The sequence below is a fragment of the Ammodytes marinus genome (genome assembly GCF_949987685.1).
Source record: "Ammodytes marinus genome assembly, chromosome: 18".
Classification (NCBI taxonomy): Eukaryota; Metazoa; Chordata; class Actinopteri; order Uranoscopiformes; family Ammodytidae; genus Ammodytes; species Ammodytes marinus.
In genome coordinates this window covers 20,730,499-20,756,737 of record NC_137222.1, presented here as the reverse complement: position 1 = coordinate 20,756,737, position 26,239 = coordinate 20,730,499, and the positions used below count along the sequence as shown (strand labels likewise).

Below are 26,239 nucleotides of genomic sequence, written 5' to 3'. Positions count from 1 at the left end.
ATTTCCATAAAAAAACTGACTTGTTACTAATATTCAAATTCAAATATTTCTCTATAGAATGAAAATGATGTCATTCATTTGCTCATTATTCCATTTTAAAATGCAATACTTATACGAACAATAATTTTTTTGAAAATACTTAATAAAAAAAAACATCCAATTTATGCTAATCTTATAATTGTATAACTAATAAGTGTTAACCTCTGTGTGTGTGTGTGTGTGTGTGTGTGTGTGTTCATGTTTTTGTTCAAATCTGCATAGGCCTATATTGTATCTTATTTTATGTTTATTTTTTTACAATTGCATCATCGTTATTGCACTAATAACCTGCACTTTTTCTCATTTCTTTTGTCTGTGAGTCCTGTTTATTTACCACTATACTGACAATCTGAATGTATTAGACCACTGAATGTGCCTTTGACAAACTGTTATAAAGTAAAAAATAAACTTTTGTCTGTTTTGTCTCTCCTTCTTTCCCCCAACTTCCCCTTTGCACTGCTGCCTCGCAGGCCTCCCACCCAGCTCATCACTCACCTTCTTTCTCCTCCTCCCTCTCTCCTTCTCTCTCTCCCTCTCTTTTCCCTCCTCCCCTCTTCTCTGCTGTCCAGACACACACACACACACACACTTAAACTTCTCTGCTGAGAGTCTGCAGTGTGCTGCCAGTGCGTGAGCTGGAGAGACACTCAGACGACACACACAGGGGAAATCTTCAAAAACAAACTTTGGCTCTGCAAAGCTCTCCTGTTTATTTTTCTGTGACTGTGGATGCAAACTTAAGATCAACTTTTGCTTCTTCTTTTTTGAACTTCCTCTTGGGGTCATATGTTTTTTTACATGGAGTTTGCAATGCTTCCAATCTACCTTTTGACTTTTGCTGGTGAGTACAGCTGGTGGTGCCAGTGCTGCTTGCAGTCGCATGAGGGCATGTTTCTGTTAATGCCAGTTTTGCCATGATTCATACTTACCATTCTCCACTGTCTGACTTTTTTTTCCCTGTATGTGCACTCATCAAAGCCACCATCCAAGCCCACGTCCAGCTGTTGCCAGGCTCCTGCAACTTTGAGTCCAGCACCTGCGGATACACGTCAGATGCAGACTTCACAAGCTGGAACCTGCAGAAAGACGGTACTGAAAAAAACTTTTAATGGATGGCCACAGAGCGTCCTAACACCTCTGACCTGTCAAAGTATTATTAGCTTTAGGTTTGGCTGTGATGTTGCAAATTGTTTTGGTGCCTTTTCTTTGACCATAACACGGAAGCACAATGGTAAGAGAAGAAGACCATCTGGTACACATTGACTGCAGAAATCTCCCAACATCTGGAGCGAGTAAAATAGCATATTTAGGCATTCTCATTGCGTATTTGTGCTGCAGCCGATACAGATGAGGGTTGTACACATGCCCCATATCAAGGTTATATCAATCTCTTTTTATGTGAAGTGATGAAAGACAACAAATGAAGATTATTGTGCAGAGTTAAAAGAACATGCACAAAATACTGAGTATAGCTTCTAGGTGCAGACACATCTGGAGACATGCCCCATGTTGCACTAGCAGCAGGATTATGTCACGTTAATTGTGACATGAAGTGGGGCCTGCTTTAGGAGGTTATGTTGATTTAACTAGAGTACTTTGGTCTCTGACCTGTTTTTTTAAATAGGCCTACACATAACCTATCCCTAAGTTATTTTAAATGTTTCACCTAACACACCTAAATGTTAAGTCAAACTTATAATGAATGATGCACCAGAATAGGTCCAAGTATACTGGTCTGATGCCAGGTGACGACACTGTCCCAAAGCTGGCACAGACTCTGTTAACTGGAGTTGATTCTCAGTGTGAATCTGCCCACATCCTAATGCTGGACGAATCAGGCGGCCATATATGGGCAAGAGAATACATTTGGTCGTCGAGTGCCACAACAACAACAACAACAACAACAACCGAGTGTGCAGACTTATCTAGTAAAAATCATTACATCATAACTTGGTGTGAATATGCATCCCTTGGTTTTTTCTTTAAAGAAACAGATCAACATTTTGGGAATCATGCTTATTTGCTTTCTTTCCCAGATTGAGAAGAGAGATAATCGAATGTCTGTGCATTATCTGTGATGCACAGACAATAGCCTAGTTTAGCATTATGACTGGAAGCAGGGGGACACAGCCAGCCCAACACCCGACAATGTTCATGAATGCAAAAACAACATTTTGTTCTAGAGTGAGTTATGAGCTAGAAGTATTTCTTGTCAACCAGCACCAAGTAGCTGTGACTTCCTCTGCACAGTGTCATGAAACCACTAAGAGGTTTTCTGGTTTTTCAAAGATACAAGAATCCAGATACAATTTTGAGCTTTGTAATGAAAACCCCATGAAGTTACAGTCTTTATGCTATAGGCTAGCAAGGTGCAGGCTTTGGCTCCATAATTCACACCAATGCCTGTGGCATAGATGTGGAGGAGCTAGTTGGCGCTTGAGGAATAACTGCAACCAGCAACTCTACTCTGATGAATAAACCAATCATAAGTTCATCACACATGCACATCACAAGTAAACAGAGCGTGTAGAGATAGCCTTACTACAGAAGGATTATATCGAATGAGCAGCAATCCTAGTAGAAAAACCACAGTGTTAACTTTAAAAAGATATGTAACAGAGAAAAATCCTCATATTTAGAGGCTGGAATGAGCAAATAGCTAAAAGACCTGAGTTGGCATTAAATACATGTGATGACTGTGGAGCAAGCACTTGATGTGCTGATTACTTCTGCACTGATGAGGTAGACTTCCTCTCAGCATGACTGCAGTAGCTACTGTGTCTGCAGCCAGATCCTGTTGGAAAAAGCTCCTTTATTACTTCTCCTCTTTTTTCCTACTATAATCCTTGCTCGTACTTGTCTGAGAATTGCTCTGCTGTTGCAGCCTGTCCCACTGTCAGTGTTCCCTCTAGGAAACGTTTCTCTTTTCCTGTTTCCATCCTTGTTGCCAGTGCCGCCGGCTTTTTAAAAAGGTCAGTGTGGTGGTTGGTGAGTTAATATGGTGCACTCACTTCTTCCTCCTTGGTTCTCCTCTCTCATTCTTCCTTTGACTAGATGTGCGGCACAGCTGTGGCTGTAAGACAAGTGATGTCACATAGACAAATATATGAAGCACTTTTTATGTAGCCTACTTTTTTGTGTCTGAACCCAAACAAAGCAGTGACACTGATTAGATATGAGTTTTGAGGGTGCGCTCCAAGGTTTTGATCAATGACAGTAATTGTGTAAATTCAATGTGTAAATACTGTAGATATACATATATGCGAACGATGACAGTTTTTTGGCAGAAAAAAAAGCAGAAGAACATCTTGAATTGACCGAATTGAAGGTGGATTGTGAGTGTTGTGTGTTTGGATGCATGTGTGTTGGTCAGGATATAGCCGCCTGGGGCAGCGGGGCATTCCACTGGGACAAATAATAAATGACAGACTAGTGAGGAGAGCTCAGTGGGCCCTGGAGCAGAAAATAAGCTTAGCGTTGCTGTTATGGTGGATGCTGAGTTCCTGATGAATAAGGCCTGATTCCCTGAATTGAGGCTTTGTGTAGTTTCCTTCATATAGGAGTTCAAAACAGTATCCTGCCGTCAACATGTGTCTTCCCTTTTGTTCCTGTCCAAAACACTGTTATCAAGTGTTTTCCTAATAGTCTCTGTTTTGCAAGGAAATAAACAACACGCGTATCTATCTGGAATCCAGGTGAAGAGAATATCGCTGCTCAGATGTGGACCTTGTTTCTCCAAATATCACTTTGTAAACCGCCAAACCATTGTTTTGTGCAAAGTTTCTGGTGGGACTCTGAGGATGGCAAAGTAAATTTGGTGTTCAGTCCACCAATTAAAGGTGCTGTGTGTAATACCGGAATATATAGTGGCATCTAGTGGTGATATTCTAGATGACCACGCTCTCTCGGTAACCCCTCCCTTTTTGAATAATTATAGAAGCTACGGTAGCCTTCAAGAAAAATAGGCTAAATAGTAAAGTAATGTTAACAATGTCCTTCTAGAACAAAATGTCAATCCTAAGGCCTACACCACAGCAGCATTGTTAACTTACACCACATACCTTTTTGTTCCAGGCCGTTTCGTTACAGTGGAAGCAGCCGTGAACGATGACCAGGACCATGAGCTAGATGCTGGTGGCCAGCCCCAGAGAGAGACCAGCGGGGTCCTATTGAGCCCGGCTCTGGAGCAGAGCGAGTGGAGCTGCCTCAGGCTGGTCTACCAGATCATCGGCTCAGGAAGCCTGGAGGTCCTACTGCGCACAGAGGGAAACAGCTTCGACAGGCCGCTGTGGAGAAGCCAGGCGCCCTCTGACAGCTGGGTCATCTCAAGCATGGACCTTCACAACAACACAGAGCCTTATAGGGTAACAATCCTGCTTAAATAGTGTCTAATGTTTGTTATCAATGAGAAGACTAGCTGGAAATGAAAAAAACAAGCCAAAAGTTTCTGTAATAAACCCTTGAGGTTAGAATGTATGATTCAGTTTTCCCCTAGTTTGAACGTTTAATCAAAGATTACAAATGCACTATGTCACAGCAGAGAAGACTCATGGTAGAGTCAGTGATTCTGAGGAACGCTTGTTGTCAAAATCAGTGAATATCCCCCGACTGAGCACTGAAAAAAATCCAATACCAGTTTACAGAGCCTAGGCTGTGTATTAACACCAGATAGTCTTTTACGCACACACAGTATGGACAGGTAGCAGATTGTAAGATCACTGATTTTGACAAACAAGTGATTTTGTCAACAACCGTTCTCGAGAATCGCTGATGCAGAAAAACATCAGTTCATTTTTAAAGAAGGATGGATATTGGCGGACATTAGGCTACACATTTCATGTGTGGAGAAAAACACACACACTCACCTCCACCCATATATACACACACATTATCTAAACAGTTTATGGGTAAAGTGCAGCACATGTTTATATAAGAGGCAGAGGAAAAGCTGACTCTGACAGGGTCGCGACCTACATAATAGTGTATAGTGAAATTCGGGGTGTGTGCCATGTGTGGGCCCCTCAGAGTATAAACAGATTTCCCCCCAGACCTGTGGGGGAAAAAATCAATATGAGAGGTTTAAACAATAATGTTCTGCAATTTACTCTCATTGGACACAAACCCTCCAACATTTTCCCCATTGGCCCTTACTTAAAAGTGACAGTTTGGTTTTTCTACTTTTGAAATGACCGTGACCTCCTCTGTAAGCTATGTTACAGAGAACCTACAGCTGCTCTCCAGAGCTTTTAAAGTAAATTAGAAAATTCTAAGGTTTCAAGTGTGCACTCTTTCTGACCTTCCATACGTTCGTTCCTTTTTCTATATGGTGTCATTGTCGTGTCACTAGCGATCACTGATTGCACATCACATACTGAACATGTGTTGTCTGTTAGCTTGTCATCGAAGGTAAACCTGGACGGACCGCTGGGTCTAGCGTGGCCATCTTTGAGATCCACATCAGCCCCGGATACTGCCTGGGTCGGTGGTGATTTCACACATACATCACTCTCACATCTTTCTTCAAACAAAAAAAAAAGAAGGAAAAAATATAACCCACACATGCAAGTGGATGAAAACCATGTGTTTTGTGTTTGTTAAACTCACACACTCAGACACTCATGAACCTATCTGGTACATTAGCACGTGAAAAGCCTTGTGCACTTAAAACTGGTGATGGCAGGTCTGTTTCTGATTTGTCTTTTTTCTCTCTGAGTCTAGAGTGTGATTTTGAGGAGTCTCACCTGTGTGGATACAGTAACCAGTGGAACCCTAATGTGAACTGGTACGTCGGAGGAGGCGGGGCCCAGCTCCCTCACAACAACGTAGCAAATGAACAGACGTACAATGTTACAGGTGTGTGGAATTTCCTCATGAATTATTCCTACCAAGGTGTTTTTTTTAATCCAATCATCCACTGCCAATGCTTTCATTTGATTGCAAAAATGTACTGCAAAAACTTTTTTACACTGACCAACTGCTGTTAATCCAGCAGTAAACTGCTTTAGACTGAAATATATGAATATAACTGTTGTCAGAAAAGGTTATATACATCTAACAAATATTGCCGTAATCAAATAAACAAAATTATGAGTAAATTCTGAAATTCTAAAGTCAAGTTCCGCTGCATATCACAACCTGACTCATGTTTCAACTCCCTCTCAGGTCACTTAATGTACGTGGACTCAAACTACGCCAAGACTTTCAAAGAGGTGGCCAAGCTGGTGTCTCCCATGACGACGGTGGCCATGTCCGGCTGCCTGAGTTTTCAGTACCAGCGTAGCGAGGAGGGAGGGAACCTGTTCTCTGTTTACACCAGGGACCGACTGGGTCAGTACCAGGAGCTGTGGAGGGCCGAGGCAGAGAGCCAGGGGGACTGGAGGGGCACGCTGGGAGAATGGATACCTGTACAGGTGGACCTGAAGGCGCCATACTCTGTACAGGTCAGTACTTCATGTCAGCTTCTTGTACATATCATTTCAAATATTGACTGTGAGGATTTTTACATAAACAGATGAGAAAAGACAACTCTCTCTTTCTCAAACCTCCATCTTTCTGAAAACCCTTCCCCATGATGTCATAAGGGGAAGCCACGCCCCATCCTTACCAACCTAACCTAGCACTACATCCACCTGTGATATGCACAACCCAAGATACCCCTGAATCTGAAACAGCAGTGAGATTCAGGGCCAATTAGAGAATCAGAGAAGGGGCTTTTTGGAAGGCGGGGCTTAAAGAGACAGGCTATAAAACAGAGCATTTCAGACATAGGCTGAAAAGAGGAGATTTAGCGATGTGACTGTGAGAAATAGAAAGGGTTTTCTGTACACTACACCATCAAAACAGTTTCTAGTAGAAACCTAAATTACAATTTTGAAGCTATAAATTTGCATAACATGAGACCTTTAACAATCTCAAAATAGATACTTTTTATTTTATTTTACCGACTTTATGTCTCTTTTCTACGTGTGTTACTATCACAGAAAATATTTAGCTGATTATCATCTAATGGTGACATCTTTAAAACAACTGAGTAAAGAGAATCTTGGGAAATGTAGAGAAATTCAATGAAGCATTATTAACTGCCACAGCAGCCACTGTTAAATAGTCTCACTTTAACTTTAAATTTTTACCTGCGTTGTATTTGACAAAGGTTTTCACAAGGCAGCCTCATAACTTACTGCTTTGATCTGAGGGGAATTGAATAGTCCTCTGGTGTCAAATTTACTGCACATGAAGTGATCCAAGTTTTTGCTTATAAAAGGAGAAAAATATCAAAGCAATGCTATTGCTGATAAAAGAACAGAAATTATTAATGCAATGATGTTACAATTCTGCTTTGTGTTTCTTAATCTACCGTGATTTATTTGTTGTCTTACTTCATCCAAAGTGCAACGAACTGCAGATGGGAGTTTTGCTGGGGTCGCTCTATTGTGCCAAGTTATGACATAGAGCTTTTAAGAAAACTTTATTTTGCTACTTTAACATAATTCAGTTGATTGAAGAAATAAAACTTTATGAAAAAAAGGGGAAAGGAGACAAAGCATCCAATTGTTGATTAAAGTAAAATAAACATGAACTTTTCATTTTTGATAGCAAAACAAATAAGATAAGAACCTCTAGGGAAACTAAAAGAAAAATGTTTAAGTTTACATTTTACAAGAAAAAGTATTCCATATACTACTGCTCAATAGCTTAAATCAATAGTAGTTTCAGGGTTTATCATATTTTTCATATTTCAAAATGTAATGAAATTAACTATAATAATTAAGTAAAAATAAAGTCTCACATAAGCGGAAAGGGTTCTAGTAGGTTTCTGTTTGAAATATCTGCAGACAATCTTTTTTTTATAAATAGGCCTACATAATTGTTTCATTGTTAGTGGTTAACATTGCATTTCCCTATAGTGCATCTGCTTGCAATTGAGGCATGCAACTTTTTTATGAGTGTCTGTCTGTCTCCCCAGGTGGTCTTTGAAGTGTCCTTTAACAGTCAGAGAGGCGGACGCGTTGCAGTTGATGACATTTCCTTTTCACCAGAGTTTTGCAGCAAAGACACTGGTGAGCTGCAGCCGTAGTCACTCCCTGTCAAAAACATATATCAATCCACAGAGGTCCTATATTGCCATGCTTCTATAGCACAGAATGGACAAACTTAACAGCCTTACACGTTTTTATACCGGGTGTCCTGGGGAAATGCACATGTTGGAAGACGAAGATAGAATAAATAACTAAACACATCTTCACCTCATCACTTGATATTGTGGAAAGACTAGAGGCAGTGGTGGATTCTGCATCTTTAGTAGCAAGCTTCTTGCCCTTGAAGGCCATCGTAGCTTCTACAAATTCTCCGAACATAAGGCGTAGCAAAGGAGTGCTGCAATCTAGAATCTTCACCACTAGGTGATGCCAAAATACACCTTAACTACAAACTGTTCCTTTAAATGTCGAAACTGTGTGGCTTTCATGTTTGGTTTGGACATCTCCTCTGTAGGCCCTCTGAGAGTGTTAATGTAGACCTGATCGTGGGGCTGGAGGGAGAGTCAGGAGGGTGACTAAAAATGTCAGATTCATTCACAATATGTGGCCATCCGACAACAGCATGCTGATGCCATACGCTATTTGACCCACAGAGCCGACCTTTGACCCCTCCATTGCCAACTGTGACTTTGAGTCGGGCCTCTGCCACTACACACAGAACCAGGGGATCGGCACGTGGTGGAGAGTATCTGTCAAGCCCAACATATTCAGGAACGGAGACCACACCACAGGCGCAGGTGGGATGAAAGAAAACAAAAAAAAACAATGATGGATTTAAAAAATATATATTTAAAGCTGCAGTAAATGGGAACTCAACCGATTCATACGCATCAAAATCAGTTTACAAGGAAGGCCAAATGCAATAGACATTGAACATGTATTTCATTTGTTTCATATTTGTTCTTGTTAAATTGTTGTGTTTTATCAAATGCAAAAAAACAACAACCACCGGATATCGGCATTCAATATGGGCCATCCGCCGACCTGCTCTCTAAATATCGGCATCCCATATCGTTCGACCACTAGTAGAAATAGCAGAGGCCATAGGCTCTGGAAGCTTTGATGGACCAGAAGGGTATACTTTATTCTCAACATTTTGACTTTTTCTGTGCATTCTGAAAAAAAACATCCTCCTCTCATCTTTTCTACACCCCTGACCCTAATAGCCTTCTGCAGACCAGAGTATCTGTCAGTTATTTTCAAATTTCACGCAGCTTTTATAACATCCTTGATAAAGATGAAAAGCAGTTGCCTAAACTGTTCAATTGAAGATCAACAACAGATGCCAGTGGTGACGGGAACATTCAAGCAAACTCAGAGAGAGGGAGACAGTTTTAAAAGAAAAATAACCGTCTGTCTTCTCCGTCCAGGATCTTTCCTGTTGGCTCACTCCCGGCTGGGCCCTCGCTCTGGTTATGTGAGCCACCTGATCAGTCCAACTCTGCCTGGGAACACCAAGTTCTGCCTGAGATTCTACTTCTCCATGAGGGGTGAGTTAGTGTGTGGCACCCTTAAAACATGTGTGAATCCTGCACTGTGATTTATACAGCGCTACTGACTCACCAACCACAAATAACTCTGGCGACTGCAGGTTTCAACCAGACGGAGCGGGCCCTGGCTGTGTATCTGCAGCAGCAGCACAGCAGCAGCCAGGACAAGATCTGGACTCAGGGAGAGAGATCCAGAGGAATCTGGATCCTCACCGATGTCACCTTCCAAACATCACAGCCTGCCAAGGTTTGTGGAGAGGAAGTGGAAATAACATGGCAGTCAGAATAACGATGGAGAACCAGAAGATAATTAAAATCACAGAGAAGGAAGGAAGAAAAAAGGAAGGAAGGAGGGAAAGAGTGAGTGTGTAAGAAAGAAAAAGAACAGTAAGGAGGGAGGAGAGTAGCATTCGTTTTTCTCAGTGATCAGTCTGACCTTTCTCCAATCTCTGTAGGGAGGAGCCCAGTCATGTCCGTTAGTGGAAGGCAGCCCCTGATTGGTTGCTCACGAGGCTAGATTGATGACTACTCACCAATAAGAAGCTGCAGAGTGAAAATGCTAAAATGCTAATGTTTACCGGGCAATATGGCAGCAGCAATATGGCCGCAACTTCTGGGCTCGAGCCCTGAAATCCGTGGTGCACCAAATGCAGTTGGATAGCATGTTATTATTTGATAATTGGCACTAGACACGAAGTAACTTGTCTAGTGCCGTATTGGTAACGTATTGGACTTATACCCGGAACATATATTACCTGATGGTTAAATTCAAGGGATCCTCCCAGTTGCTATATATCATCCTTAAGGGCACTTGAATTGAGTTTCTCGAATGTCATACATTTTCATCCGATAGCCTTATAATTGACACATTTGAACAAAAAAAAACAATGGTGTCACCAAGTCATAAGGATTCATCCTTTGAGGACAATGAATGTCAATTTTAAATGAATCCATCCAAAAAGTTGCTGAGATATTTCAGTGCACTGCTGAAATTGCTAAGACAACAGAAAATAACTACTGAACAAGAAACTTCAGCTAATTTAGGAACTATTTAAATAACAAAAATGGGATGATCAAAGGAAATAAAGACAATAAGCAGGGAAAGGAAAGAATCCAGGACTGAAAGAAGGACAAACAAACATAACAGATGGGGGGGGAAAGAACAATTAAAGGAAGAAATGACTAGTAGTTTAATAAAAAGCACCACATTCTGTCCTGGTGTTGGAACATTTAAAACTCTGCCCTGTGATTTATTTGGTTTACTAAATAGCTGTTGTTAAGAATGAATGATTTCATCCCCATGTGTCTTCTGGATGAAAGTGAATTCATCTGTATTCCAAAGTGCTCACAGGCCCTTCGCTGGCACTGACACTGGCCTTCTTTTGTTCCTGGCTTTACTGGCATGAAGTTAGTTGATTTATAAATGCATTTCTTCCTCACGAGGGATTTCAGAGTCTCACACAAACATGAACAACAGCCACGCCAAATAGCTCGTGGTCGTCGTGGTCGCTCTTAATTGTGTTCAGGGCTGATGTGGAAATGGTTAGCAGTTGTGAGAATGTACAACGTCCTTCAGTGAATGGTGAAGCTAGTGAAAAGCCTTATGCCAAGCGCTAACTGTCTGCTAACCTTGATGTCGTTCAAGCTGGTGTTCGTCAGCACCTGCAGGAGCTTCTGGGACTGTGGCTCCGTGGCCTTGGACGACATCAGTGTGAGCCTGGGAGACTGTGAGCTGACAGCAGGTAGGAACTCTCAATCCTCCAGTATTTAGCCATTGTCATCTTAATGTGTTATAAGGCCTACTGTTCCAAATGGTTAAGTTGCATCAAAATATGTACAATGATGCTGTTTAGTGCTTAGAGCTTGAAGATCAGCCTCAAAGCGTTCATGAGATATTGTCCTCACAAGAATGGCCCGGACATACGGACAGACAAACGCATTGGCTAGAGAAACCATGAACATAATGCCTCTGGTCTTTGGCTATTTCTGCCACAAGACGCAGCCAAACGTAATTTAGTTGAGTTTCAATGTTGATCAAGCATTACCCACCATACATGTTCCTTGTTGCAGGTTTGTTGTTGTCGTCGCCCCTCCCGGGACACTGTGACTTTGAAGAAGGCCTGTGTGGTTACACTCAGGACAAGCACAGTGACGAGGCAGACTGGGAGTGGAGGAGAGGACCCACCCCCACCTCCTACACCGGGCCCAGAGGAGACCACACCGCTGGACGGGGTGAGGGTCTTCAATTCTCCTCTGCATTACACTCTACCTATACACGCTTCAATGTAGCCTATGCACAAGGCACGCTCCAAAAAGAGAACACAATCCACAGCACCAGTAAAAAAAAAGCCTTGCGTTTTAAACTCCCACAGCTGTGACAAATCAGACCAACCCGTTGACGTTTGATTGACAGGATACTACCTGCACATGGAGGCGTCTCCGTTGCTGTCCGGTCAGAGTGCGCGGCTGCTGTCCCGTCCTCTGAGGGGCTCCAGAGGGCCCCAGTGTCTGTCCTTCTACTACCACATGTACGGCTCCGGCACGGGACAGCTCAGCGTGCATCTCGCCAAGGACCTGGAGCACGTGTTGCTGTGGCAACGCAGCGGCGAGCAGAGCATCGCCTGGCTGAGGGCCACGGTGGAGTACCAGAGTGACAGCCAGCATCAGGCAAGACTCAAGCAAAAACTCCCTGTGTTCCAATCCCCATACTTCCGTACTATTTAGTATGCCAGAAAAAGATTTAGGGTGTCCCAATACATGCATGTCAATTGTAGTATGCTGAAAATACACAAATACCCCCACTAACTCTAATAGCATTTTGGAGTATCTCTCAACATAATGAAAACAATCTTCCTTATTTGATTTTTTTTCTCTCCTGTGGCCCTAAAACTCTTCTGTACTTTAGTATGTAGTGTAGCAAAAAGAAAAAGTATGTGATTTGTAACGCAGCCAGGGACTCTCTTATTATTCGCAGTATTTTTTTGACATGGGTGACCTTGGCAGAGAGACAATCATGACACTAGTGCAGATATCCATTTCTATTCCATAACTTCTTAAATCAAATCTCCAAAAGTGTTGCGATCGTGCCAGCCATCAGTGGAAAGTAACAAGTACAGCTACTCACTCAGGTACATGCGCTTAAGAACAATTTTGGGGCACTTTTGCTTTACTTGAGTATTTCCATCTTATGGTACTTTATACTTCTACTCCACTACATTTCTCATACGGAAATATCCCTATATTAATCAGAGAGCAAAAGTAACAGGCTTCTTTTCAGATACACTTTTAACATTCAGAACACACGAGGGGCTACAGTAGATTAAAGTGGTTCCCAACCTTTTTGGCTTGTGACTTCTTACAGAAAAAATAAATGTGGGTCTAGTTTGGACGTTATATAATAATAAATCATTCACAGTGCCATTTGCCTGCAGAACAAGGACCTTGACTCATAGTAAGAAGCTGATTGAGGAATGTGTTTTTTATTTTATTTTTTATGAATGCCTTCAAGCAACTGTTTCTCTCTTGCTGTCACTGTTCCAGATTGTGTTTACAGCAACTAGGGGTTCATCAGTAAGGAGTGACATCGCCATTGACGACATCATCTTGGAAGGCGGACCTTGCCCAGGTAAACAATCTGTTTTAGATAATAGGCAAACATTCGGCTAAAGATTACACAAAAAATGCACGGGAAGGCATCTTAAAGGTCACCTATGGGTCCCTGACTAGTCTACCAAAGTATGAGAAGAAAAAACCCTCTCACTTGTTCTCAACCTCCTCCCTCCTGAAAACCTGTTATAAAACCATAGTCCGATTTGTCCCCTAATGACTTCATAATGGGAGAAGCCCCCCCCCCCTCCATTACACATCTAATTTAGCAATTTAGCACTACCTCCGCCTGTGATAAGCCACACCCCCAGATCTAAACCGGCAGTTAGCAGACTGGGCTTTTTGAAAGGCGGGGCCTACAGAGACACGCTCTAAAACAGAGCGTTTCATACAGATACTGAAAAGACGAGATTCAGCAATGGCACTGTGAGAAATATGAAGGTTGTTTTGGACACTACACCATGAAAACAGGTTCTAGTAGAAACCCAAATTACAATTTTGAACCTGTAAAAGTGCATAATATGTGACCTTTGAAGTCGACCACCTCTCGTCTTCTTGATTCCCCTACAGAAATGGAGATCAAGGCCACCGTGGGAACGTCCAATGAGATCGAGTAAAAAGCCCTGAGGAGAGCAGCTGTGTAGGATGCATGATCCCTGTCTTTTTGTTTAGATTTTTTTTGCCCATTACAGACTCCTGACCCCTCACATTTTGAACATGCAGGGATGTAGGTCAAAGCAATTTTTTCCCCCGTAGTTTGGTTTTCATGGAGCAACACATATCGGTTATGACATTTTTTCTCTTCACCCTAGCAACAGGTGGCGTGTTAAACAGTGTTCTTCTTCACATTTGTATGCATTAGATTAATGCTCATTGCTCAAATAAAGCGAGGCGGTTATTCAACAACATTATCTTTGTTTTTCGTTTTTCTTGTCACCTGTCAGCTAGATGAAATATGGCTTATATACCTCCCTGAGGGAAATTGTAATTTGCGATATTAGGGTATATAAATAAAATGTACTTGAATTAGCATTTATCAAAATAGCAATGACGCAGAACATAGATAATAATTAAGAAGGGTCTAAGGGCTGGGTGTCGTACTGTATGGAATGTAAAGCCCACTGAGGCAAATGTCTATTTGTGATATTGGGCTATACAAATAAAACTGATTTGAAGAAAAAAATGCTCCATTTGGTCAAAACTCACCAATTAGCTGCAGTTACTTGTATCCATCAATCTTTAGGCTCACATGATGGGAAGTTATTACAACATTACTTATTACTTATTAAAGATTACTCTGTGAACCAAACCTTGACCTCTGGTTTGCTAATGCTTGCTTTTGTTTTTTCAGAATTGCGATACAGGCTTTACTGGGCATTTTACTGTTGTAAAATAAATTGCTTTGGCATAAAGTGGTCACTGCTGGATAACCTGTGAATTTGAGACACAATTTATACCTAAACTCAAAACATCTTTTTGTTATTTACGTACCTTGCTCATTTTGGGGAAACCTTTACACCGTGAAACAAAATGCAGTTGACACAAAGATAAAACCAATATATTCAGATTTAATTGAACCACATACATACATATACTGTACATTTCAATGAAAAAAAGGGACTGAGGGGGGTTAGAGAGGTTAAATTTGGTCCCACAGATGTCCGTTACATGATACACGTCCCATCTTTCAGGTATTTGATGGACTCCATCTGCTGCGTCATGGCCAGAACCTCATGAAACCCTGTGCTGAGTCCAGACATGTGCTGGAAGTACGCCTCCTTCTCCACCTGCACCGACAGATTGTTCACCCCGGCGTCTTTCAAAATGGCCGTCACCTACCAATCAGAAAGAACCACGCGGTCACCAATCACAACCACCGATAACACTGATCACAGATCAGATCAACACTGGAGTAATAAGGAAGTGTACCTGTTGTATGATCCTCTGCTCCACCACACCAGCCATGATCTGGAGGTGGATGGTCCCTGCGACCACGCTGGCCGAGTGCCTCCAGAAACGAGGGTCTCTGTACGACAACACTCCTTCAATCTTCTCGATCTGAAAGAAAACCCAGTAAAAAAAAAATCACATCAGGAAAACCGCTTCTTAAATATATTGTTGAGGCGCATTATGCTCGAAAGCTTTCTTGAACGAGTGAAAAGACATTTTAATGACTCCATTTTCAAAGATTCTCATTTGTTTCAAGTAAATAGGAAATGCACAACATATATACAAGTTGAAGTCACTAAGAAGAACTTTTGGGTGTTGTTGATTTTAGCAGCACCTTTGGATAACGGGGCCAGTGTTTTATACGACACTAGCGCCAGCTGCGTGCGAGTTGTTTAGGAAGCGAGTGAATACGTCCTTGAAGAGAGACAGCAGGTGCGTTGTGGTGAGGTAATGTATTTATATCTTATATGCGACGATGTCAGATTAATAATGTCAATATCATGACTGTTCTGGTCTGCCTGCTGTAAATCATTCTCCGGAAAAATCGGACCCATGAAAGTACATCAGGGTCCGGATAAGTAGTCTAAAGTAGTTGAGAGAATATTTATATATATATAAATACACTGAACTACTGCACAGAATAAAAATTATTCATGAATACTGTTATTTAGTGTAACACAAACACTGCCTCTTACCTCACAATTATAAAGCAAAGTAGAAAACAGTTCTACTCAATGACTGCATGGTCCCTATTGTATCCTGTAAGTGTGTAAAACCCCCATGTAAACTTGGTCCACATGACGTGACTCCTCACCTTTTCCAGCGCTACGATCACGTCCTTCTCATTCTCTGGGGGGATCCGGAGCAGCAGCACCTCACAGGCGTCTTTCAGCAGAGGGATGACGCTGAGGAAGATGAGCACGGCGATGAAGAGAGAGCAGATAGGGTCAGCGATCAGCCAGCCGAACTGACGGATCAGGATGGTGGAGATGATCACGCCCACGCTGCCCAACGTGTCAGCCAGCACGTGGAGGTAAACACCTGGCAGGGGGGAAAACATGATGATTGTATCTGACTATTGCTTCCAATGCACAAAGTTCTTAATAAAGAGTTCTATCCAAAGCTTGCTCCGTTGAGGATTTTGTCTGGAGGATGTCCACAGAATGTGCTGCCGTCTCTGGGTCAGTGTTTTCTTACGTAGGAGATAGTCATGGTGTTCTATGTATGTGGCCCTCATGAGAGGCACTTTTATATAGGGGAGAGTGGCCTAAGTTGTGCAAATTTTCACTCAAAGTGACTTTAAAGTAAGGCCTTGACAGTAAAGTCTCCAACTCAAATATGTACATATATTTCAGGGTGTTGTGCATCCCTGGCAATAAAAACTTTGGATCTGGAATAAACTGTTGAAGAAATATAGCTTTCGGAAAAAAAGTTGTCTTGATGCACAACTTGCCCCCGGTGTGGTGTAAGTTGTGCGGTTGGAGAGAATACCATGGGGTGAATTGTGCCATTGATATATATCTCATAAACTGTAATGCAAGACAAATCCATTAGACAATCACTTATTTAAGGTGTATTTAAAGTAAATAGTTGACAAAGATTGAAGGACAATTTTCTTAAACAAGGCCTAGCAGATCTAATGGTTTTACCTGCAAAGCTCACAATGACAAAGTCACCATCATCATCTTTCTGGCCATCTGAACTCTCATCAGTGGTGTCGTTAAGTGGAATTGAGATGTCACTCTCTTCTGAGCTACTGTAGACAATCACTTTCTTTTGGTGACCAGCGTATACAGCCATGCCACAACTCTCAGAAATGTACTTTGCACTAGTTGCTCCGTGCTTGTGGAACCAACTGCCACCTGACAAATGTGATTCCCCCTCCATTTCTGCCTTTAAATCAAGGCTCAAAACCCATATGTACACCCTGGTGTTTCCTCCCCATTAACTATTTTACCTCTGCAATACTATCTGTGTTTATGTGGATGTATGGGCTTTACGTCTTTTATTTTGGTTATTGTTATTTTACCTTCATTGTTTACCTACTGAATGCACTATGTACAGCACTTTGGACAGTGCAAACTCTCATAAATGTGCTTTTACTTACTTATAACTCACCCAGGCCCTTTGGCACAAATCACCCCAATCCCAGAAATTTGGATAATAAGCATGATGCAGCAATTTAGGGCTGACATCGTGCTAACTGTATAGACTCAAAATGTAGCATACCAAAGCACTAAAACATGTGTCAAATGTTTTCAAACTTGTCTATAATTGTTCAGACACAATAATCAAAAAACCTTGATCATGGAAATTGTACTTTGAAAGGCAAAACACAGTTTTTTGAGCTTAAATGTGCTTATATCTTATTCCTTGTGTCTCCCTTCTTTACAGGATGAGTCAAATGGATGGCTCTTCTTAAATATGTGGTCACATTTCCAATTTCTTCCACGGTTTTCTAGAAACAAGGGGTGGCACAACTTCCAAAATGCACAACTTAGGCCACTCTCCCCTACATGTGGATTGTTGTTATTTTTCTCTATTTATTGACTCCTGTCTTATTGTGATTATTATTGATCGTAATATAAAGTGTAAAATACAATGAAATTGCGCATGGATGGAGAAACATACCTCTCATGTTAGCGTTCATGCCTCCGCCTCCACCTCCACCCCCACCCCCTCCTCCTGAGCCGTGTGCGTGTCCATGTCCACCGTGCCCGTGACTTCCATGTCCATGCCCCCCATGAGAGTGTCCGTGTCCCCCGTGGCTGTGCTCGCTGTGGGAGTGTCCGTGGTGGGAGTGGCCGTGGTCTGCTCGACCGTGGCCCTGGTCGCTGGATGAAGAGCAGGCTTTGCCGCCGTGAGAGTGAGCGTGACTGAAAGCGCAGATCCCCACCAGGTTGACCAGTAAGCCTCCCACTGACACCGGCTGCAGCAGAGACAAACAGACAGCACGCACAGCTCAGACTGACTGATGTCCAGTGATGAATGGTATTAATATTAGGGATATCCTAATCTGATTAATCTGGTCCAAAGATAGTTATGACTACAGTGCTATTTTATCAGCTTGTGTTGTGGCACATGTGTCATGGCACACAAAAAAAGAAGTACTTTTCGAAACGCTTGGCTCTGCTAACAGTGACTGCACTGCCAGTGTTTTGCCTGGATTAAGGCACATATAACTGCTTTTATTTAATTATTATTCTCTAAATTCCTGTTTGAAGCCAATAAAGGGAGTCATTTGAAGTATTTTATCATGATATTAAAGTTAATCTTTCTGAAAATGTCTGCTGGAAATCCCAGTCTCTTTTGACAAGATTTAATTCATTTTTCTATCTAAGTAGGTTATATTAAGTAATGTCTTGTAAGACCCAAGTGGGCCGGGCAGCTTTAGGTGTGACACACTTGAATTAAAGTAGGGCTCTATTCAGTGATTAAGCATAGCATATCCACTTAACTGGTGGATTTGTGAGAGATAGATTATAAATGGTTTGAATTTATGTAGCAGAGGCTGATTCATCTGGACTTTTAGTTCTTCCGTTGGGTTAGATCATACAGTTCTTATGATGATATTTCATTAGGTCCTTGCTTTCTGATGAATACCCATGTCATATGACACGCACTCAGTTTGTAACACAGGATTTCATTTAACATTAACAGTCTCCTAGCCCAAGTCAAGATGAGCCTGTTGATAATACTAATGTCTTTCTAAGACATATAAAACATTATGCAACTGTTTGGACAGGCTGATACTAAACACCACGAATCAACAGATCTTCATGTTTAGAATTGGTGGAGTACAAATTGGATTTGTTTTACTTTATTGTTTTACTGTAAGGACTAAGGAATGATGCAGACCATTTTATTTCTCAATATAAATATTTGAATAGGACTCTGTATTAGCAGAATAAAATCACAAAAACATACACCAGGACAAAGCAAATGATTGTTACTGAACTACACAAACATACTTTTCATTAAGTGGTAGATGCAGTTTACTCACAGTCAGCATGTCTGTGTTGATATTGGGAGGATCGAACACACGGGAGACCGACTCCACAAAGACAAAGAAAGCGATGACCATGAGGAATAGGCCATTGATGAATCCAGAAAGTATTTCAACGCGGCCGTACCTGAAAACAACAACGGTCCATATTCAACAGCCAAGGTAATTTTCAACGCTGTCTTATTATTCTAATATCTCTTACACAGTCTATTTGACATGCTCTTAATGGGCGTTACCCGTAGGAGAAGATCCTGGTGGCCTTCCAGCGGGTCATGAGGGCAGCGAACAGTCCCAGCACTAAAGCCGAGCAGTCAAACAGCATGTGGAAGCCGTCAGAGATCAGTCCCAGGCTGTTGGTCCAAACGCCGTAAAACAGCTCCACAAAGGTGAACGCCTGCAACGTGCATGAGAAACAAAGGCTTACATTCACTAAGTGTCGGTGTTTCAGTCGGTGTTCCAGACTTCAGAACACCGACTGAAATAGTAGTACGCAAAAAATCACACAGAATACAAAACTGAAATTCAAATTACATCCAACATTTTTTTTTTTTTTTATCATATTAGATGTCAGAAACCATTAAAAAAAAGGTACAGTGTCAGTGTGTAATATATGAGCATGTTGAATCATCTATCAGTAGAAGTTATAGATTGCAACGCTCCCTCCAGATCGTTGAATTTACAGAAGCTACGGTGGCCTATAAGGACAAAAAGCTGTTCACTGAAGATGACATCATCCACCACTGCCTCAAAGTCTTTCCACGATATCAAGTGATGAGGTGAATATGTATTTAGTGATTTATTCTATAGCACTACTTATTCATCTTGCTACAGGAGCATTTCTGACGGACATCCACTATATATAAAACGTGTAAGGCTGCTAAGTTTGTCCGTTCTGTGCTACTGTAGGAACATGGCGGTGCAACATGGCACTCGCCCGGCTAATAAAGTTAACAACTTTTAATTTCAAACGATTATACTATAATTAAAACATTTTAATGTTATAGTCCATTTTAGTGTGTTACAAAAAGGCCAATTCCCTTTACGCACTGCTCCTTTAAATTAGATTATCTTAGGTTAAAATGTCAGAGGTATAAGTTTTTCTGCAACTTGGGTATTTGAAGAATGTTAAGTCCTCTTCAGGTCGTTAAACCCCCTAAATTCCTGGAAACAAAAACGTAGATAAATGTTTAGAAGTAGCTACGATCCTTGCAGTAAAAGGTTATTACTAGTATTATAAATATCAATTTCCAACATCACTGAGATGATGAGGGAGAGCAGTGGCATCTTACTTGGATTATCAGTCTCCATTGAACAGTTAACAAGTTATAAACTCTGAACTGCAGCTTCTTTGTGTACAATTGATGTCATGATTTGGCTGTTAATGTCATTTGTCCTGTAGGCTTCCTGTACCTGTGTCATAATATTTCTTGTGCTTTCTGTTATTGTTGTATTTGTATTTTGAAATTGGAAATACATTATTATTTGCAGTGCTGCCAATTTTAATTTTTTTTATGTTTTACTCCGTTAAATACATTTCCTTGTCAATTACTTCCTTGATCTTTCTCCTGTTGGGTCAGCTGTGTGGCTGTACGTACCAGGTTGAGACAGAGGAAGTAGAAGATCTGTCTGGAGTCGTATTCCTCCAGGATCTGTTTGAGAGACTCCTGGATGAAGCGAGGGAGGGACTGGGAGGTGTGCTGCAGAGCGTGACCCATGAAGTTATAGAGAGGGGTGCCTTCAGGGGAGTAGCCCACCAACGTGCCCCGCTGGCTCTTCTTTGACGGAGACGACAGAATGCTGGAGGCTGCAGAGAGAGGTGAGTGGTTGATGAGTGTGCATACTCCAGGACATACACCAGTGTGACACAGGAATCAACTTTTTATATCCGATGAGTCTTGTGCGGAAGAGTATGTATTAGGGCCACGGGAGAAGTAAGTTTTTTATTCACTTGAAGAATAAAGACCAAATGTCGAGGATAAAGTGGAAATACAATTTTGGGAAGCCAAATAAAAAGAATAAACTCGACAGTTCAAGACTGTGGTAAAGCTGCAAAGACAGATTTGAACTTCTGGTATCAATAAGCAAAACGTTATTAAAACTAAAATGATCCATCTTTGCTGCAACCAAATTTTTACTGAAACCTGACATACTCTAAGCTCCACTTATAACTGCACTGCACTGTATAAGAGTGAATTTGTTGAATATTTTTCGCTTTGGTGTTGCACTTTTAGACGATCCTGTGCTCTGGTCTCACAGCCCACTGCACATGTTATTATCAGTCTAGCTTAGAAGATGTCTCGTTTCGGCAACAATTAGGTTGGATGCCATTTTCTTCCTTATGAATATAGCAAAGATGCATCGTTTGTGTTTTATAACGTTTTGCTTATGAGTGAATGATACCGGCAGTTCGGATCTGTCAACAACATCTTTCCAGCTTTACCGCAGTCTTGAACTGTCCAGTTTATCTTGAAATTCGTATTTCGTCTCCATCGTCTCGTATTGTATTTCAACTTCATTCTCAACATTTCAACTTTTTTTTAAAGTGCAGAATGAAAAAGAAAACGTCCTTATCTAATTTAATTTTTTCTCTCCTATAGCCCCAATACTGTTCTGTATTCTTGGCTTTTTGTACATCATTAAATTATGAATATTCCAACTCCAGGTCAATATTACTGAACTCATCCTGCCTAACTCCATACGCGGTTACTCACCCATGATGAAGAAGACTGCACTGACGATGACTCCTCCAGAGAGCACATGCTCCGTGCTGAGCTGCTGTGGAGGTTTGCTCATGGAGCGTAGCTGGTCTGTCAGAGGGTGAGTCCAGAAGTTAGCCAGCAGCACGGCACTGATGAGCAGGGCCACGGTGCCGTAGCGCGCACACCGAGGAGCCTCCATCTTAGCGCTGCACACCGCCTCAACGTAGAACTCCAAGATCATTACAGAGAAGATGATCATCCCGAAAGGCAGGATGAGAGACGACCACGAATCCACCTTGCTCTGGTGTTAAGGAACAGACAGTTAAAATAGACAGTCAGTAAGGGGAGGAAGAGTGACCCATCTGAGTGGCATAGATTATCTTTTTTGATCACATTTGTAGTATTTTACTCAGCAGCAACTAATACATGAGGTAGACCTACAGTATAAACCGTAACACCCCACACGTTTTTGTGTGGACAGAAAGGTCTACACTTCAGGGGGCGCCTTTAGCTCAGTTGGTAAGGCGTCCCCATCCAGGGCCGGGCCCAGCAGCAGACCCGGGTTCGATTCCCACCCGCGGTCGTTCTCTGCATGTCACTCCCCTCTCTGCCCCATTTCACCTCTGTCTCTCTGCACTGTCAAATAAAGCATAAAAATGCCCCAAAAAAAAAGGTCTACACTTCTGTCTTGACAATTTGTCAATGCACTTTTCTGATTGACAAACAGTATTGGGAAAAGTCAGCAGGCAGATCTGATTCAACTGGGAAATTTCTGAGTCGGGGACAGCCCTACAGCCTATACTCTATAACGTTTGTTTTTTATTTGGTATCAAAACTAGCTATAATTCTCGAAATAATTAAAACAGACATCAAAATTTGTCACATGGTCTGTGAACTTACTTCTGTGGTGGCTGAGAGCACTATGACCCAGGGCAGCAGCACCACAGAGGACACCAGGTTGTCCAGGGCGTACAGGCGTTTGGCACCACCGATCTCCACTGACAGCTTCCTGGAGGCCGTGTGGAAGCCCACCTTCAACAGCAGGGAGGCCACCAGCAGCACAACACCACCCTGATGTGGAACAATGGGAAGGCACAGAGAGAGAGAGAATTCATTTAGAGGGGAGAACCAGTAGCTACATGGCTGTGGGCAACTCTAAACAGAACATTCACTGTGTGGGCTTTGCTTACCTTGTGATCTGCAACACCTAAAAATGAGATGGCAGTGTAGAGGAAATGAGTGAGCGCGCTGTCATGATGGCCCTCAGCTGGTAAGGGGACAGGTCAAGGAAAACACAACACAAAGGGAGGCATGTGATCAGGAACAAACACGTCAGTGAAGATAGGTGTAACTGCGATCCAATCATAAGCAGTAAAGGATACGGTGCTCCGCCATCTTGGCCATGAGATCGTCGTTGTCAAAGAGCAGGAGGCAGATCACGGCGATGATGAACAAAGCAGTGCCTCTAGTCTGTGAAAAGTCACAAAGAAACCAACAGAAATGCTTATTAACATACTTCTAGCACAGTAGTATATATTATCTTGTAGTGTACACAGCTATTTAACTTTCGGGGCACAGAACGCAGCAGAAAAACCAAAGTCACCTTTAAAATGTCTCTGTTCATATTTTTCACAACAAAGAGAGTGTAGTTTATTGTGAATAGTCATGTCATAATAATCAATAACAGGGAACAAAAATCTGTTTTATGGTGTTAAGGGCTGAAGTGTTCCTTCAAATGAAACCGTGACAGAGCTGATACTACAATACAGTTGTGATTGTAGAATATATGGGCAGCGTCCTACCTTAGACGGCCCCCCTCCTGTACTCGTGAACAGGACGCCGAGTAGAGCAATGACCACCACATCACTGTGCTCAAAAAGCAACAATGTCCTACAAAAGATACAAGCTAGAATTCAATCAAGGCCTAAACGCAACTAGGTATGCATCCACAAAGACCTAAAACCACAGTTAAAATCTAATGCATATGCTTAGACACACACACATATACAAAGTATTGATTTCTCAAAGTATTGAACTTACTGATATAAGAACTACACACTTCAAACAGTGTTTATGATGACATTTTACCTTAGCGGTCCACAGAGGGTGAGGCCGAAGAAGCCCAGGAGGGATATGACACAGCTGAAAACAGCATGCTTTAGTAACTTTATCCACTACAAAGGAAAGAGAATGAAAGAGAAAAAACAGGTTAAACATGATGGCAGGTTGACACCGTAGCTTCACAGGGGCAGAGGAAATGATTTACTCAGCATTCACAGGTGGGTTTGAAGCTTTAAAAAGGAATAGTTCAACTTTTTTTTTATTTTTAGCTTGTTGCCTCACTCTCGGGTTCAACACAAGGCGTCAGTAACATCCCCTTTAACTGCGAGTGCATTTTTGAAGAAGAGATGGGTTAAAAGTCACTCATCGCTAATTAGCTTAGCACAAATACTGTTAGTCAATGGGAAAGATCAGCCCGCCTCCGCCGACAGCCAGAGGATATACTTTATAACATCATTAAACAGTCCTGTGTGCTCGTTGGGACTTGTGTTTAATCAACACATTGACTACCAGTATTTGTGATATAAGTTAATAATAAGCGATGAGCGACTTGCCCATTTCTTCTTCAAAACTGCACGCACAGTTAAAGGAATGGTATAGTCAAAGATAATACATTTTGAACTATTCCATTATTTAACAAAAGGTTTGAGTATGTGTCCCCACATATAAAGGCCTATGTCAAATGAAGGAGAAATGGCAGATGAAGTTATCAGACGCAGATAAAAAGTTGGGAAATTTTTATTCTCTCTGTGATAAAAGAGCTGGATCTCATACAAGCTGAAGAGGAAAGAAATCCAACCCACCTGTCTTCTTGAGATGGCTTTACCAGAGGAGAAAGGCTTTTGAAAGAAAAGCAAGATAACAGCACTCCTGAGAATAGACAAGGAACACTATTAACATTGTTGTCACCATATGCGCATCCAAAGACACACAGTCATAATAACAAAACATAACAACCAGCGCAGGTTCAATAACATAGACTAAATGAAAAGCAAAAAACAAAGGGGGTACTTACCCAAATTTTAGTATAAAGATAAACTGAACTATGTGAACCACTTTTAGGATGTCGTAAGATTCAAAGATCCCAAGAGCCTTGAGGACCTTCGTGACGACCAGTAAAACGATGTATCTGGTCAACCTGAGAGGGAAAGGAAAAAGAAAAATACTGGTAAGACCTGGAGATGGGGCGATACCTCTACTTTCCTATTTGGCTCTATTGCACTTAATGTGTGAAACAATCAGTCATTGAATTGAGTAGAAAATCAATTGTTGGCTATTTTGATAATCAGTTGATCATTGTAGTAATTTTTTCTTTTAGCAAAAATTGAAAACATTCACTTGTTCCAGCTTCCCAAATGTGAGGATTGTCCCTTAACTCTCTTTATATTATAATTAGGCTATAAATTGAATAATGCCGTTTGGAAACAACTTCAAGACACTGGGTAATTGTGATAGACTATTGTGTATATAATACTGACGCAGCTCTAATTAAGTGCGTGTTGTGGACATACATGTAACATATGGACAACAGCTACAGGTATCGGTCTTGGCTGACTTGACAGCAAGATGACGCAAGCAATTCCATACAGCAGTTGAATGAGATTATTATAAGATAAAGATCAGACACATACCTAGAGTTGGGCACCTCCACCATGCCCAGCTGTCCCCCTGACAGTACGTTGCTACTGTATTTCTCTTCCATGTTAACGCACACACACTCGACCAGTTCAATGACCCCTCTCTCCTAACCATCACTGTCACCTTAATAGTGAAATTAAACAGCAGCCCATTTAACAGTGGAGTATTTGACCAGGCTTCTTCTGGCTTGTACTCATTCTTTCGTTTATACGTGACCAAATTTGCCGAATAAAATTAACACCGGTAGAAAGCAGACAGTCAGCTGCCAGCCTTATTAGCACGTTAGCTAGCTGGCTAGCCAGCCAGTAAAGTTAGATTTTACCCAAAGTGTCTTGCTGCGACAATGTTTACGATGTACGCCGAACACAGTACACTCTCTGTTATCCCGTATTTAAGTTTTTAAAGGTTGAGCTGACCACGATAACAAACAGGCTCCGTATTGTAATGAAAAAACAAACCAAGCTGGTCAAAGAGAAAAGCCATAGCACTTCCGGACACGGTAAACAGTCCACGTCACGTGCGTGTATTCGCCAGCAATGCTCATGCGCAATGCGTACGCAGTGATGACGATGATGAAGACCACGTAAATGATGAAGAAAATTAGGGTGTAAATAAATAAATATAAATATGAGCTATCTGTATTACAGAAAGATCATATTTATAGCTTTGATAGCTTTTGATATATTGATAGCTCATATAGCCTACATGAATACA

General features: G+C 41.6%; 2 protein-coding genes across 2 annotated transcripts; one reads left to right on the top strand and one right to left on the bottom strand.

Annotated features, from left to right (window-relative positions):
* Positions 1-639: 639 nt before the first annotated feature.
* LOC307265477 (MAM domain-containing protein 2-like) lies at positions 640-14,079 on the top strand. Its single transcript, XM_080047224.1, has 15 exons — positions 640-880; positions 1,018-1,128; positions 4,114-4,403; positions 5,433-5,517; positions 5,758-5,892; positions 6,202-6,479; positions 8,003-8,096; positions 8,669-8,812; positions 9,446-9,565; positions 9,667-9,812; positions 11,211-11,307; positions 11,636-11,797; positions 11,979-12,232; positions 13,106-13,190; positions 13,742-14,079. The coding sequence occupies exons 1-15, from the start codon at positions 826-828 to the stop codon at positions 13,786-13,788; spliced, it is 2,103 nt and encodes a 700-aa protein (XP_079903350.1). The 5' UTR covers positions 640-825; the 3' UTR covers positions 13,789-14,079.
* Positions 14,080-14,719: 640 nt separating this feature from the next.
* On the bottom strand, positions 14,720-26,026 carry slc30a5 (solute carrier family 30 member 5). Its single transcript, XM_080046788.1, has 16 exons — positions 25,519-26,026; positions 24,903-25,025; positions 24,691-24,757; positions 23,915-24,000; positions 23,629-23,716; positions 23,209-23,296; positions 23,017-23,093; positions 22,727-22,897; positions 21,839-22,127; positions 20,723-20,931; positions 19,364-19,521; positions 19,125-19,254; positions 17,753-18,050; positions 15,936-16,162; positions 15,101-15,229; positions 14,720-15,006 (listed from the first exon to the last, which is right to left on the bottom strand). Exons 1-16 carry the CDS (start codon positions 25,587-25,589, stop codon positions 14,836-14,838), a joined length of 2,382 nt encoding a protein of 793 aa, XP_079902914.1. The 5' UTR covers positions 25,590-26,026; the 3' UTR covers positions 14,720-14,835.
* Positions 26,027-26,239: the final 213 nt, after the last annotated feature.

Excerpts from the sequence above, each read along its gene's own strand:
- LOC307265477 (XM_080047224.1), top strand. The coding sequence starts at position 826 with ATGTTTTTTTACATGGAGTTTGCAATGCTTCCAATCTACCTTTTGACT. Across the intron at positions 9,566-9,666 it reads ATTCTACTTCTCCATGAGGG|GTTTCAACCAGACGGAGCGG; the intron begins GTGAGTTAGTGT and ends TGGCGACTGCAG. Across the intron at positions 9,813-11,210 it reads AAACATCACAGCCTGCCAAG|CTGGTGTTCGTCAGCACCTG; the intron begins GTTTGTGGAGAG and ends ATGTCGTTCAAG.
- slc30a5 (XM_080046788.1), bottom strand. The coding sequence starts at position 25,589 with ATGGAAGAGAAATACAGTAGCAACGTACTGTCAGGGGGACAGCTGGGC. Across the intron at positions 24,758-24,902 it reads ATCTTTATACTAAAATTTGG|GAGTGCTGTTATCTTGCTTT; the intron begins GTAAGTACCCCC and ends GTCTATTCTCAG. Across the intron at positions 18,051-19,124 it reads TCAACACAGACATGCTGACT|CCGGTGTCAGTGGGAGGCTT; the intron begins GTGAGTAAACTG and ends TCTCTGCTGCAG.